The sequence below is a fragment of the Olea europaea genome, chromosome 16 (assembly GCF_002742605.1).
Source record: "Olea europaea var. sylvestris chromosome 16, O_europaea_v1, whole genome shotgun sequence".
In the NCBI taxonomy this organism is placed as follows: Eukaryota; Viridiplantae; Streptophyta; class Magnoliopsida; order Lamiales; family Oleaceae; genus Olea; species Olea europaea.
The window spans coordinates 5129038-5142751 of record NC_036252.1 but is presented as its reverse complement, the minus strand read 5'-3'; the positions used below and the strand labels follow the sequence as shown (position 1 = coordinate 5142751).

The 13714-nt window shown below is 34.0% G+C and overlaps 2 protein-coding genes across 2 annotated transcripts; both read right to left on the bottom strand.

Annotated features, from left to right (window-relative positions):
• Nucleotides 1–1426: 1426 nt before the first annotated feature.
• On the bottom strand, nucleotides 1427–2073 carry LOC111412533 (pentatricopeptide repeat-containing protein At1g63400-like). The gene is made up of 2 exons (XM_023043468.1): nucleotides 1651–2073; nucleotides 1427–1558 (listed from the first exon to the last, which is right to left on the bottom strand). Exons 1-2 carry the CDS (start codon nucleotides 2071–2073, stop codon nucleotides 1427–1429), a joined length of 555 nt encoding a protein of 184 aa, XP_022899236.1.
• A 68-nt stretch (nucleotides 2074–2141) lies between these two features.
• LOC111411854 (pentatricopeptide repeat-containing protein At1g12620-like) lies at nucleotides 2142–2593 on the bottom strand. Its single transcript, XM_023042485.1, has 2 exons — nucleotides 2472–2593; nucleotides 2142–2385 (listed from the first exon to the last, which is right to left on the bottom strand). The coding sequence occupies exons 1-2, from the start codon at nucleotides 2521–2523 to the stop codon at nucleotides 2156–2158; spliced, it is 282 nt and encodes a 93-aa protein (XP_022898253.1). The 5' UTR covers nucleotides 2524–2593; the 3' UTR covers nucleotides 2142–2155.
• Between the last annotated feature and the right edge of the window lie 11121 nt (nucleotides 2594–13714).

Here is a 13714-nt window from a genome sequence, read left to right as displayed (position 1 = left end):
ATGACAACCAAACTGATAGGCCCAAGTGTCCATGATAAAGTAGCATAAAAGCAGTTCATACAATATGCAGACAACTACTATCTAAAAGAACACCAGTAGAAGCATAATTAAGATTTTTTAGTACCATATTTGCAAAAATTTTGTTAATAACTGCATAATTGGCCATTTTACCTTCAACGAAGATACTCCAGTTCAGTATATAAAGCCTTGTGTGATCCTAAGTAGCAGGATACTTTTATCAAATATGAACATGAAGAAGTTGAGTTCCACTCAAGTCTCTTTGAGAGTCTTCTGCATTATAGGACAATGTGACAAATCAGAAAACAGGTTTTGGCAGTCCCTGTTTTCTTTACGCCTGCCTTCCAACCAATTTCACCACCATGCAACTGCAAAGCATAATTTAGATAAAACAAATTAGCCAAAACAAAAACGAATGTGGCTTTGCTTAAAGTAGCTTCATGTTAAGGAGATAAAGGATCATGTTTAAGAATTTAATTGGCTACCTATTATGCCCCGAAGCTCCACCTCCACCAACGAAAATTTTTGACACCACCACTGGTTATTAACATCATAACTGCCCTACTTTAAGTTCTAAGATACAATATGCATCAACATTTGCATCAAACCATTATGGAGATCCACAGGAAAATCTTACATCCTTGCAGTATACATATAACAAGTTCACTTGGTAAATATCTAAGCCTTTCCGATCAGGAAAAATTATTGTTTTCCATTTAATCAGAGAATCAAATGTATCTTGCTCTACAGCCAATAATATTGAACATGCGACTCCAGTTATTAACATACAGGAAACCTGCAGCTAGTCATATTATGTGATAAAATATGTACCAACAAGTATCAAAAAGCTATATGAAACAGAATTTCATGTGTAAGTGGAACTATCGGTAGTTGCAGAAAGTTTGAGGCAATGTAACTCAAAATATAAGAAAGCATCATAAAGAAAGACTCAGATGCTGATAAATCTAAAGCACTGTCAATAATGGAAAACCATGGAAACTACTTTCCCAGTTCTGAGGTTGCAATTGCCAAATTTTGATATTCATAAACGCCAAATGGGTGGGTCCATCATTTTTAGTAGTTTTTAATCCTGCTTGGGGAGATTTCAATTCTGTTCCCCATCTTCTGGTTGACAACTTGAAGTTGATACATTTTTCACACAAGTGATGGGATAAAATGGTTGCAGTGATAGCTGTAGCATCTTATTTTTTGAGTCAGCCTTGGTTAGAAAATTTTGGTATCAAACTTATATATTTCAAATAATTCGCATCTTTTGTCGATAAATCTATAACAAGTGATAATGTGGATGCATCAGGCAAAATATTTCTCTCAGCCATTTTCTGAAGAAGTCCAACTACTTTTGCGGCCTCATTATAATTGAAAAATCCTTCAAGTTTGTTAAAAGTGACTACATTGGGTGCCCAGATCTTTCCAGAGTGTGAAACAGCTCCATTGCCTCTTCAAGGCGATTGTTATTGCAAAATCCGTCCAATAATATATTATATGTAAAAGAATTTGGAGTCACTCCATGGACTTCCATCTGTTGAAAAATGCCCACGCATCCTCAAAGTGAAATAGATTGGTCAACAAAGTGTTGAATGTAATTGTATCTGGCTTGTATTCTTCACAAACCATTACTTTAAAAAGCCTCATTGCCTCTTCTAATTTATGGCTTTTACAATACCCATTGATCAATGCATTATAGCTCACAACGTCTCCCTTGCAGCCTCTATCTGCCATAAAAACAGACAACTCCCTCGCATCACAAATCCTATCCTGTAGGCAGAACCCATTTATCAATACAATATATTTAAAAGAATTGGGCTCTTCACCTCTTTGAATCATCAAGTTAAACAATCCACGTGCTTCATTGGTCTTTCCCTCTTTACAAAGCGTGTGTATCAAGATATTAAACAATATCACATCAGGACGAATGTCTTGATCCACCATTTCAATAAAGAACCGCTTTGCCTCCTCCCACTCACTGCCTTCACATAAACCATGAATAAACCACTTATATGTAATCAAGTTTGGCCTAATTCCTCTACCCTTCATCTCCAAAAACAACTGTTTACCCTTGTCCAACAACCCCTCTTTACAAAGGCCGTGAATAAGTGTGGCATAACTAAAGTTAGGCTTAAATCTTAAATCTTAAATCAGACCGTCCATGCCTTTTCCCCACCTCTTTATGCAAACAAAGAGCCATCTCTGCTTTTCCACTCGTACATAACCCCTTAATCAAAGTCCCACAAGTCCAGGTAGTTGGTTGAAATCCCATTTCAGTAATTTTATTGAACAACATAACTGCATCATTAATCTTATCTTCCATACACAGCCCCTTGGTGGCGAATGTTGCATTTGCAGCATCTGATAAAAGGAGCTTACGGCATCATTAGTGTTGATTTCAGTTTGTTCGGATTTTGAAGGGCTTATGAATAATGATGAAAGCTTACCTCTTTGGCCAGTCATTGAAATCACAGAAGCTGCTGGACTTGTGCGAATCATTTCTTAAGCTTCATACGACAACAAGAGAACACACAGACAGAAAGCAAAGACCCACGATAATTCATGGGTGGAAGTGGAATTGGGAGATGAATCGGCAGCTCCATTCTCGTATAACCATCATCCCACCTTATCGAGTTGATTGTTCCAATGGTTACTGGGTTCATGTTTTTCATTGGTTGTTGAAGTTTAAAGTATCGATTTTTGGTTAAGAACTAAACAATGGTTACTGGGTTCATGTTTTTTATTGGTTGTTGAAGTTTAAAGTATCGATTTTTGGTTAGGAAATTTAGTTCTATGTCTTTGATTGATGACTAAAATTTAAAATGTCAGACTTTTGGCCACTAAGCTTTAAAAGATATTGTACATTACTTATTTAATTTTGAAAAATATTGTACATTATTTACTGAATTTTGAAAAATGTTGTACATTATTCACTGTAAACTCGATATTTTTCAAAGTTAAATAGTTATCTTAGTGAGTAACATACGGCATATTTCAAAATTCGGTGGTCAAAACTTGACATTTTAAGTTTTAGTGAGCAATCTAAAATTTGGACCTAAGTTCAGTAAGCAATCAAAAATATTAATCTAAGTTCAATTAACAAAACTCAACATTTTAAACTTTAGTGATCAATTAAAGACATGGACCTAAGTTTAGTAACCATTGGAATAATTAACTCCACCTTATCTCTGTTACAATTTTAAAAATTTTCTATATTCTTTCAATATTATATTTGTCAAATTTATTTATTTGAACATTATACATAATTTATAGAAGGCAAGGTTGGGCGTAGTCCGATTCGATTTGATTTTAACGAGAATTGAACCAGACTCGAAATTTTCTAATATTTATTAAATGGAACCGTTCCAGGTTTGATTCAGTTCGATTCGGCTCGATTTCCAAATTCCGTAATATAATAAAAAAAATTATTATTTATAAGCTACATTAATTTAACTAATGATATGTTTAATCTTAACTCATACAAAATAACGTGATCCAATCTTATATGTCTTTTACATCTCTCTTTGTTGAGTTCTTCACAAATTTGATTGTTAAAATCATAGGAAAAGAAAGGAAGCGAGCTCACAATAATTAAGAAATATATTGTTGAACTTCAATTCAATTTCTTCAAAACAATAGATACGACACTATAGCAGAATAATAAATTTGGATAAAACTTAAGTCAATTTGATCAAGTTAGGTTTGGACTGAAAACTAAAAATATGAATATCATATTTTTTAGTTTGAGCTAAAAAAAATAAAAAAAAATGCTTTTTTAAAATAAATAAATTTAAAAAATTAGGGAGATTCGATTCTTCGATGTTTGATCTAAAATCGAGAATCGAACAAAATCTGTCGGTTCTCGATTCAGATACCCGTTCGGATATTTAATTTAAGAAGAATCGCTCGATTCGATTTGGATCTGATTCGATCGGTTCAGGTCGTGATTTTTGCCTGGCCATAGAAGTCAGCAATCAAATTTACAATATTTGATCATTGAATTAAGCAATTTATTCAATGTTGGTCAACCAACATTGTTGACAATGTTAGAGGTGACAAAATTCAGATCATTGATTTAAAAAACAATTTTAACAATTTTAAAAATGGATGGACGTCATGATACCAGCAAAGATTGTATCTATGATTGTATAAATAAGATTGTACAAATAACATGATTTCTTAAGTTGTCAACAATTGTAGGTCGTGATGGGCATCGAGATCATCCAGTTTCTCCATTTTTATACCCCTAGACTACAGTTCCAAAGTGATTGACATCTTCGTAATTTGCAATGTTCACTTCATTTTACCGTCGACTTGAGAATTTGACGCTTGCGGAATACATTCAGCAATTAATTTTTACAATTTATTATCTCTTCTCTTGACAAAAAGCTCTGAAATGTCACTATCAACGCTAGCCCTTCCTTGAGACTACTACTAGCAACGAAGCTCAACCTAACTCGACCAGTCTACAACTTCGAATGGCCAGGCCACTGCCTTGGGCCTCATATTATAGGGGGCCTAATCTCTTCTTTTTTTTAAAAAAAATGGCACATAAAAGAGGAAAACGAACCGCCTTTCTTCATAAATCCATTTATTCCGTTTTAATCGTCTTCTCCAGACTCCACAAAGCAAAAGATGGATTAATCCCTAAAATTAAAACTATCGGTGAGGCGGTGAAGGGTGACCCGTGACCTGTCAATGTAACTGCAAAAATTCCAGCGAAATTAGCAGACAGCAGGTTGGGCCTCTTTTTCACTATTATTATTTGAGTTTGTAGGTTTTATGATCAGATTCTGACCTTGCTTTGCCTTTGAGTATTGATTTCTCATTTCTGGTTCCATAATTCATAATTGGCTATACTGTTGCGGACTTCCAGTCTCATTGAATATTTGAATTAAAGCTAATTTCAAGTTTTCGTAAATGGGATTGGAAGTTTTCTAATTTGGGTTTGTCAATAACTTATTAATGTTTTGGAAATGAGATTCGAATTTTGGTGATATGCTGATTCAATTGCCACTGATTCATACAGAAAGCATTTACAAGTGAGTAGGACAAGGATTTGAAAAGCTTATGTACAAGCATTTTGAAGTCTCAAATGGTAGGCTGTGCATGCATACGACGTTGAGGTAATTATAAGCATTTGTTTTACTTTGTCTGTATATTTGTATAAGTTGAGCTAAGATTGTGAAGTACGGATTTTGATGTTAAAAACTGAAAAATCTGGACCTAACTAACTCGAAACTAGTACTAACTATACGTGTGGTTGAAAATTTTGATGTTAATGGTCATTTTTCAATAATGAATTGATAGAATTATTCTTGAAAATGATGTGGTATTTTTCTTTAATTTTCTATTGCAAATACAAGTGATTGAAGAGAAGTATTGGTTATGAAAGTGAAAGTACATCTTATTAGTTATTTAGTTCGTTTTCTTATGTCTTTTTCAGAATTATTTTTAGAGTCGAAAGTTTTAAGGAAAGAGGTATTTGCAAACATTTTTGGAGCAATTGATGTATTGGATTACATCAAGAGAATGAGCTATTGTTTTACAAATGCTTAGATTGCTTATAGAGTATTATTGATTATTCATGTCACAGTTGCCTATGCTGAAAGAAGTTTTTCAAAGTTGAATTGATTAAGTCTTATCTTCGACCATTCATGTCACAAGAGCGATTGAATGGATTAGCTATGATTTCTATTGAAAAAAAATATGTTGGAAAAACTTAATGTTAATAGTTTGATTACTAATTTTACATCTCAAAATGTGAGAATATTAAATCTTATGCTAGCCTAATCTTTCGAGTTGTTAAAGAAGTTTTATTTTGCTATTATATCTTTTGAATTGTATAAAGTTTTTTTTCTAATATAAAAGTGTTAATTATTTAAATATTTACATATTGTTAGGCTTGTTTGTGTTGAGGAGCCCCACAATAAAATGCCTAGGGTCTCTAAATTTCCAAGGCCAACCCTAGTCTCTATCCTGAACATAGTTTAACAATAGTTTAGCTATGCCTTATCTGTGACAAAGATGTTGATTTTTATATTGAGGGGATGTGGTGACATTTGTAATAGAAATCGAAATATTATTTGTAGTGAACTCGGTGGCGATGGAGTGAAAAACACAAAAATAAATAATATAATGAGCTTTGTTTCACAATAAAAAAAGGTGGAAATTACAAATTCTAATAGATTAAAAATCCTCATTTCAAAAATATGATGCCATGTTTAATATTTCACAAATCAAAATTTTTTTAAATTAATTAATATATTTAAAAATTAATCTAATAAATAATAATTTCAAACCTAATTTATTCATTTTCTGCCCCTCTTTCTCTCTCTCTTTCTCTACCCCCGATACTCTCTTTCTCTCACATATCTCTCTAGGGAAGTTTTAGAAGGCAATTGTGGCTTCGCTAGCCGACTCTCTCTCTCTCTCTCTTTTGTTGCTCATCTTTCTCCTACAACCCGTTGGTGACCTCTCTCCACTGCACGAAGCCACCGCATATCGATGCGCTTGCCATTGCAGATCATGGTGTTTGCGAGGCACTCACTGTTGCAAAGCGTAGTTTTAGATGCTGTAGACTGGATTTGGAGAACAGAATCGAAGCTCCAGCCACAGATCCGATCGATAAATGGACGTTGTGCTCGACCGCTGTTCTCAGATCGTTGCAGATCGTGGTGGTTGCAAGTGGTTTTTTTGCCATTGGTGGTGTCTTTTGGTTGTCGTGCAGTAATTTGGCAAGGTGGTGGTATTGCTAGAGGTGCATATAGCCACGACTTTGGGGATTTTTTTGGGTGGAGATTGTGACTGTGATGTCGTAGTGATGCAGGGCTGGTGGTGGTGTCGGGATGGCATGGGTGACGCGATCTGGTGGTTTGTTTTTCATTGTTTTGGTGATTGGTTTCTATTAACATGGTGGTGATTTGCGCTGCAGATCGTGGATATGTTGTGGATCTGTGGTATTGGTGTGTGGCGACGACGGTGGCAGCGATGATTTGGGACGGTTGCGATGCTTGTGGACTGTGACTCCCAATTGTGGCGTTGGTGTGTGGTGACGATGATTTGGGGCGGTTGCGGTGGTTGTGGACTGTGACTTGCAATTGTGGTGTTGGCGTGTGGCGGCGACGATGATTTCAATGAAAATTGTGATTGTGACTGTGTCTGTGACTCGTATTTGTGACTCACAATTGGATACGTGACCTGAAAATCGTGACTGTTATTCACAATCGATTAAGTTGTGACCAAAAAATTAATCGTAACCAATTAATCTAATAATTTGAAATGAATGAATGAGTTGTGACCAATAAAAGTGGTTGTCAACAAGTGGTGGTGGTGGGCGCAGATTATTTGGTTGATTGTGACCATTAAATTGGTTAATATGTGACCAGTAAACAATATGTGATCAATGAAAAAGATAAATTGTGACAAAAAAATAATGTGTAACTTAAAAAATTTATAATTTGTGACCTATAATGTTTGTTATATGTGATCTATAAAATTTTTAATTCGTGACCTAAAAATAATATGTGACCTATAAAATTTTCGATCTGTGACCAAAAAATAAGCTGTGACCAATAAATTGATAAGGTGTGACTAATTAATTTTTTGATTTGTGACCAATGAACAAACTGTGACCTACAAAATTTTTGAATTGTTATCGTAAAATGATTTGTGACATAAAATTTCTGATTTGTGATAAAAAAAAAAAATAATAAGTGACTACTTAAATTGTTAATTTGTGAGAATAATTTTTAATAAAAATCTAATTTTTGAAATTTGAAACTTGCTTTTTTATTTTTAAAATGTGTCTTAATTAATCTCTTATGAAATTTTTCCTAAAAAAAGGACTGCTAAAATGTTTGATTGTTACAAAATTTGGAAAAGCAATCCAAAATGATAAAGCCACAAAGTATTTTATGAATATCAGAGTTTTAACCAAACATAAACTCTAAAAAAATATAAAAGATGCAAAAGAATTTAATGAAGATAAATTATAGTCGATGGGTTTAGAGAGATTTTAGTTGATTTTATTCATGTCTATTTAAGTCCATTTAAGTAAATTTACATAAAGTTAAAAATGTACTATATTATTTTATTTTTTTTAAAAAGTGGATGGATATATAACAATGGTGGATTAAAATTGCAACTACCATGTTTTTTAATTTTATTTATATTTCTCTCCTTATTTTTTGTTTATGTTTTTATTTTTAAAATTATTTTAATTAACTAAGCATAGAGATTTTTAAAAAGAACTCATTTTTTCCTAATTTTTTTCAAATAAATTCTTAAATTAAAATAATTTTATGCACGAGCCCATATTTTTTTCTACTTTTATTCATACATTCTCCCAAAAATCACTTTTCAAAAAATCTACAATATATAACATAAATATTAAAAAAAACCCATTTTACCCTACATTAAATTTGTCAAATTGAAGTTAGATACTTAGATGTTCAACTTTTTTAGATGTAAATCTTTAGAGGGGTCCTACCCATACACTCTTATCAAAAGGTATTGAAGTGTAACTGTTAAGATTAAAAGATTCAAGACCCACCTACACCTTTTTTAAAGATTTGAGATCTATAACACAAATTTCTCTTACTTTTACATCTTATGATTTTATGTGTGTTAGACCTATTTAATTCTTGTAAGACCGTAGTTTTCTAGAGTTATTTCTGATAAATTAATACAAAATATTGAATTTTCTTGATATCTAATCTCCTTTAGTTTATTGAAATAACAAATTTAGGTTAAATGTTGAATCATGCTACGCATACAGAGCCTTTTACGGATGAAATTTCCCCCCACCTATATATACCCAAGGGACATCCGTCCACCTCGTAGGAATCTTAAAGTGTTATTTATTTTTCACGCCAGCTTTGCATCAAGTTGTACTGAATCGTGTTATTGTTATAATGATATATATACACAGCAAAAAATATATAATAAGTTAACATTTCATTACTATAGAAACAAAAATTTTATCTATAGTTAAACAAATATTAACTTTTCAGTCTTTTCCTGTTTTAATTTTTCAACTTCAAATACTGCAAATGAAAATTGCAATTAAATAAGATTTTATATATAATATGCCGCTAAATTCTTAGGCCTAATAAATGGCTCTTGGAAGTTAAATTCGAGCGAACAAAAACTCAAAGCTCATTGAACTAAAGAAAAATTACTGGGTTTTGCTGGACGGACCGTCCGAGTTGGAGGAGCGCCAATTTATTCAAAATTATTTTATAACCACCAATGGCATGATGTGTAATTAATCGATCATTCAGTTTCTGAAACCTACATGAACTACGTCGTCAAAATAGATCTTTTTATCACCTAAAGAATATAGAAAATGCAAATTCCAATATTAAGATGTCTCGCCTAAAATACTAAGCCACTGTCTAGTTCGGATTAAAATCCACATTTTAATCTAAATCAAAATCAACGATTAATTTTAATCACATATTTCATGGATTTCACAACTTTTCAACCACACATTTCATCAATTTTTATCAAAATTTACTAAAAAACTAATTTTAATATCCACCAAACAGGGGCTAAAAAATATTTTAACTATTATCATCTTAATGTAAAAAGACCCAAATAAAAGTGACAAAATGAAAAATGATCAGTGATCACAACTATCGTCTTTTATGCAAAGTGATTCTATAATGACGTATTCAAAATTCCTAGAATTCCTCTCCAGTTTCAATCTAAACGGTCCAAAATCTCTGCAAATCCTCTTCTTCCTTGAGCAGTTTTTAGTGCAAAATACATGCAACATACATGCAAATCTTAAAATTTACAGGAAAGTATTCTCTTCACCTTTTGATAGCCAAGACATGAAGAACGGTAAATTTATACATACATGATGTATATTGTTGATCTTAAAAAATGGCAAACTGGTGTCTTTGGAAGACAATACACACGTGGATCTATTTTGTGCAGTATTTCTACTATAAAAAAATGTATGTAGAATAAAGAAGATGATGAATAGTGGATAACTTTTTATGTATTATGCTCCTCTTTCTTTATTTATTCATCCATTCCCATAAATAATACAAGAATTGCTTATTTATAATGATCAGGCCGATATGGTCACCATTACCACGTGTCCTAATCTAAGACCCTTGATGTCACGTCAACTCTACTTCATATTAATTACATCGACAAACATTCGACAAGAAATCAAGCAACCTACAAATCTAGACTGTCTTCTTTGACACTTAATGAACGGGCACGTCGCATCAATCAATTCTGGAAATGTCCCAGCTAAACCTGTCAAGAGCCTCAGATACTTCTGGGAGTTCGGCAACAAGAGACAAGCAGGGGTAGGACCATCTCGACTGATATTAGTGTAACGACCTCATCATTTAATCGCTACTTTCAGATGTTGTAGTTCTTGGATGATTGTCACGTGTAAATACGGGGGGTCCACGTGGCCATTCTTTATGACTAGTAACAATAGTCTTACAAGTCTATGTATGATCATTTATATGGTACATAGAGTTTATGACTTTTTTGAAGAAAAAGGAATCCATGAGGTAACATTAGTCCCCCAAGTCCAAGTGTTTAAATATTCGTGTGAGAGTTTTAGCCTTGCCAAACGTGTACGTCAATAGCCATCGGAATCGAGGTCGAGGCTCGTGTGCCTTGTACATATAAGTGGCCTTTCCTTAATGTATATGGAAAGCCAAAGTTATAAATGTCCGAGTTGTTAGGTGTAAAATTTCAAGGTGGTTTGTACCGTTGTCGAAGTGGTTAGAATGTCAACCGAAGAAATGCTATGTGAGATGGTTCGGGTAGTTTGAACATCTTTCGTCATTTATTACCAAATACTTCCATGCTGCCATTTCGCCTTTCCAAGGAGGGTGGTGCCCTCAATTTTCAACGTATTCCACGTGTTTTGATTTGGGCCGTAAAGCTGAAAGGTTGGTCTCATCGAAATGGTCTATATGTGACCCGAATTCGGACGGTCCAGATCTTTGAGATCTGACGATTAAAAATGCATGGGTTTGCCTATAAAAGGTTCATTCTGCTCAAACATTCATTTGCTTGTGTAAATCTTTATTTCATTTCTTTGCAATATGACCAAAAATTACACTTGTACTTTGTGGATTTTGAGGGAAGTTGATGCAAGGGACTGCTTGGTTTCGAACGATGCCATGGAGAGTGCAAATTGGATGATCCTTGGCTGCAGTGTATGGGATGCTTGGACCCGTGAAAATGAAAATGCAGCCTTAGTACAATCTTCTTTGAACTTCTGGTAATAGTGCTGAAGTGCAGAGTGTCGTCCATTACCTTGAATAAATTATGTTGTAATACGGTGTGAATCCCATCCGAAGTGCCTTAAGTCGCACTAGGTGGATCCTCAGGAATTGTGACCAACGTACTTCCCCTGAGTAGTTAGGCTGCCTCTCTACCAGAATTTACTAGGTAGAGTGCATTGTAGCCATAGCTTTGAGTAGTTTCAACATGATCCAGCAGACTTCGCGATTGTAAATGTTGCTATATATGGCAAACATCCCTCAAAGGGTGAGGTCCAGCGGTTTATGCGTTTGACGTAATAGTGATTGTGTTTTGTCATCGTTATTCATTTTTATTACTGTTATTTTGGAAAGTACTTTGTATTGTGCTGTGAGCGACTGATTGCCCTCGATCGTAATGTAAATGTAGTAATGAATAAGATTTTTACCTTTTTATGCAAATTTGTGTTTGGATTGAGCCCTAAATTAATATCGTTGTAGCCGGTAGTGTTTTGGGAGGGTCCCCACGCGATTTATGCAACGTGATTTTTAAACCGCAAGTGTACGGTGTCAAATTTTGTAATATAGTTTTGAAGAACGATGTCGAACCCACAAGGATTATAATTTAATTTTCATCAAGTACTATAATTATGTAAATTTCTACTTTATTTAGACAGTTTGATTATTTTATGAATGAATGTTATATGAGTGAATGATATAAACTAAATCTAACGTTATTGGATGCGATAAAATTGGATAATGCAAATAATCAAATGAGAAGGCCTCGGGATTGACTTCACCTAACTCTCAATTATGATTCAACGAATTCCAATTACTTCGATTAATTTTCCCCTATTTAAAAGCAAGAACCCTAATGTATTTCTAACCCCCTCTCTCGAGCAACGATTAGAAATTAACCCTAGACCCCAATTCTAATATCTCTGTTCGAAATTGAAAATCACGAATTTATAAAAGACCCGATTCTTTTTTGGAGTAAGCTTCATAGATTTATACATTCTTTCGAAACCTATAAATTCTATGTTGTATCAATCTTAGATCATGCCTAAATTTTCCTCTCTCGAGCGCCAAATTTAGAGCATCAAATCATCCAATTGTTGATCAGGCAATCGAAAGCATTAAAATCATGATACAATTAAATAAATACGAGAAAATTAAACTAAATAATTATAGAATTTCATCAAACCATAATATTGAGTTCGGTTACATCAACCCTAGGTAATTTGTTCAGTGCATAATTAAAGACGGTAAATTCATACAAATTATAGTGTAAAACATGAAGAAGAAAGAAAATAAATTAAACGAGTAAATTGATTCTTCCCTTGTTTTCCACGCCTCTCAATTAGTTTCTGCCCTTTGACTCTTTCAAGATTGTCCAGCCGTCCACCAAATTGATTAATTGAAGAAGTAAACCTACCAAAATTTTGAGTTCTGCCTTTCTGTTGCGTTTAGTTGGCTGAACTCCTTTCAATCCTCTTGAAATTGTCGGCTCTTCCTCTCCAGATTCTCTCTAATTCCCATAATTTTTGGGCAGCTGACTCCCTGTTTTGCCGTCTCCAAATCCCGTGCGTGGCTTGATCTCACAGATTTTTAGTGTGCGGCTCTCTCTTAATTTAGGTCTTCAATTGTGTATTTATAGTGTCTTGAAATTTAGGGAACAACAGGTTACTAATTGGGCCGAGAAAAAATTATAAAATTAGAATTTTCTTCTGTTTCGAAATGCAGCGCCTGGGCACTGACTTTCTGCTTGTTTTCAGCAAGATGGGCGCCCCAGCGCTCCCGATGGGCGCCGTGGCACTCGGTACGCCCGAAACGACATTCTGTGCGTCCTTCAGTATTTTTAGCATAACTTTCTCGTTTAATATCCGATTGAAATGATTCAAGATGCGTTGGAAAGCTAATTCAAAGGGCTACAACTTTGCTTCAGGCATCATTCTCCAATTCGATCGTTTTCTATGTCAAAAATGAGTCTCAATGTGAGACCAAAACTCCGGTGCATAACTTTTCGGTTGGAAATGATTTGTGATCATATTTTGACTAAATTTGATCCCTTTGACACCTTCCTTTATTCAATTGACTCCTAGCACTCTCGGATCTTCATCGCGAGTTTCGACACGACTTTTGATTAATTGCATTTTAATCCTCGAACTTTGGATCTTTTACATTTTGGTCATTTCATCCAATTTCGCTAACTTTTGCCTATTTCCTTCCTTTGGCCTCTTTTAACTCTTGTTTTCTCCACTTCCATCAATCTACAGAACAACACCGAAATCACTTGTTAGCAATTCTAAAATACTCTCCAAGATAGCAAAATAATAAAATTAATGGCATAATATAATGAGTGTAAATCACTCATCAAGGGTCGTACCCTTGCTGCAGTGTTTCCCCTCTTTTTTCCCCTTTTTTTTATAGGCATCTCGTACCTTTTC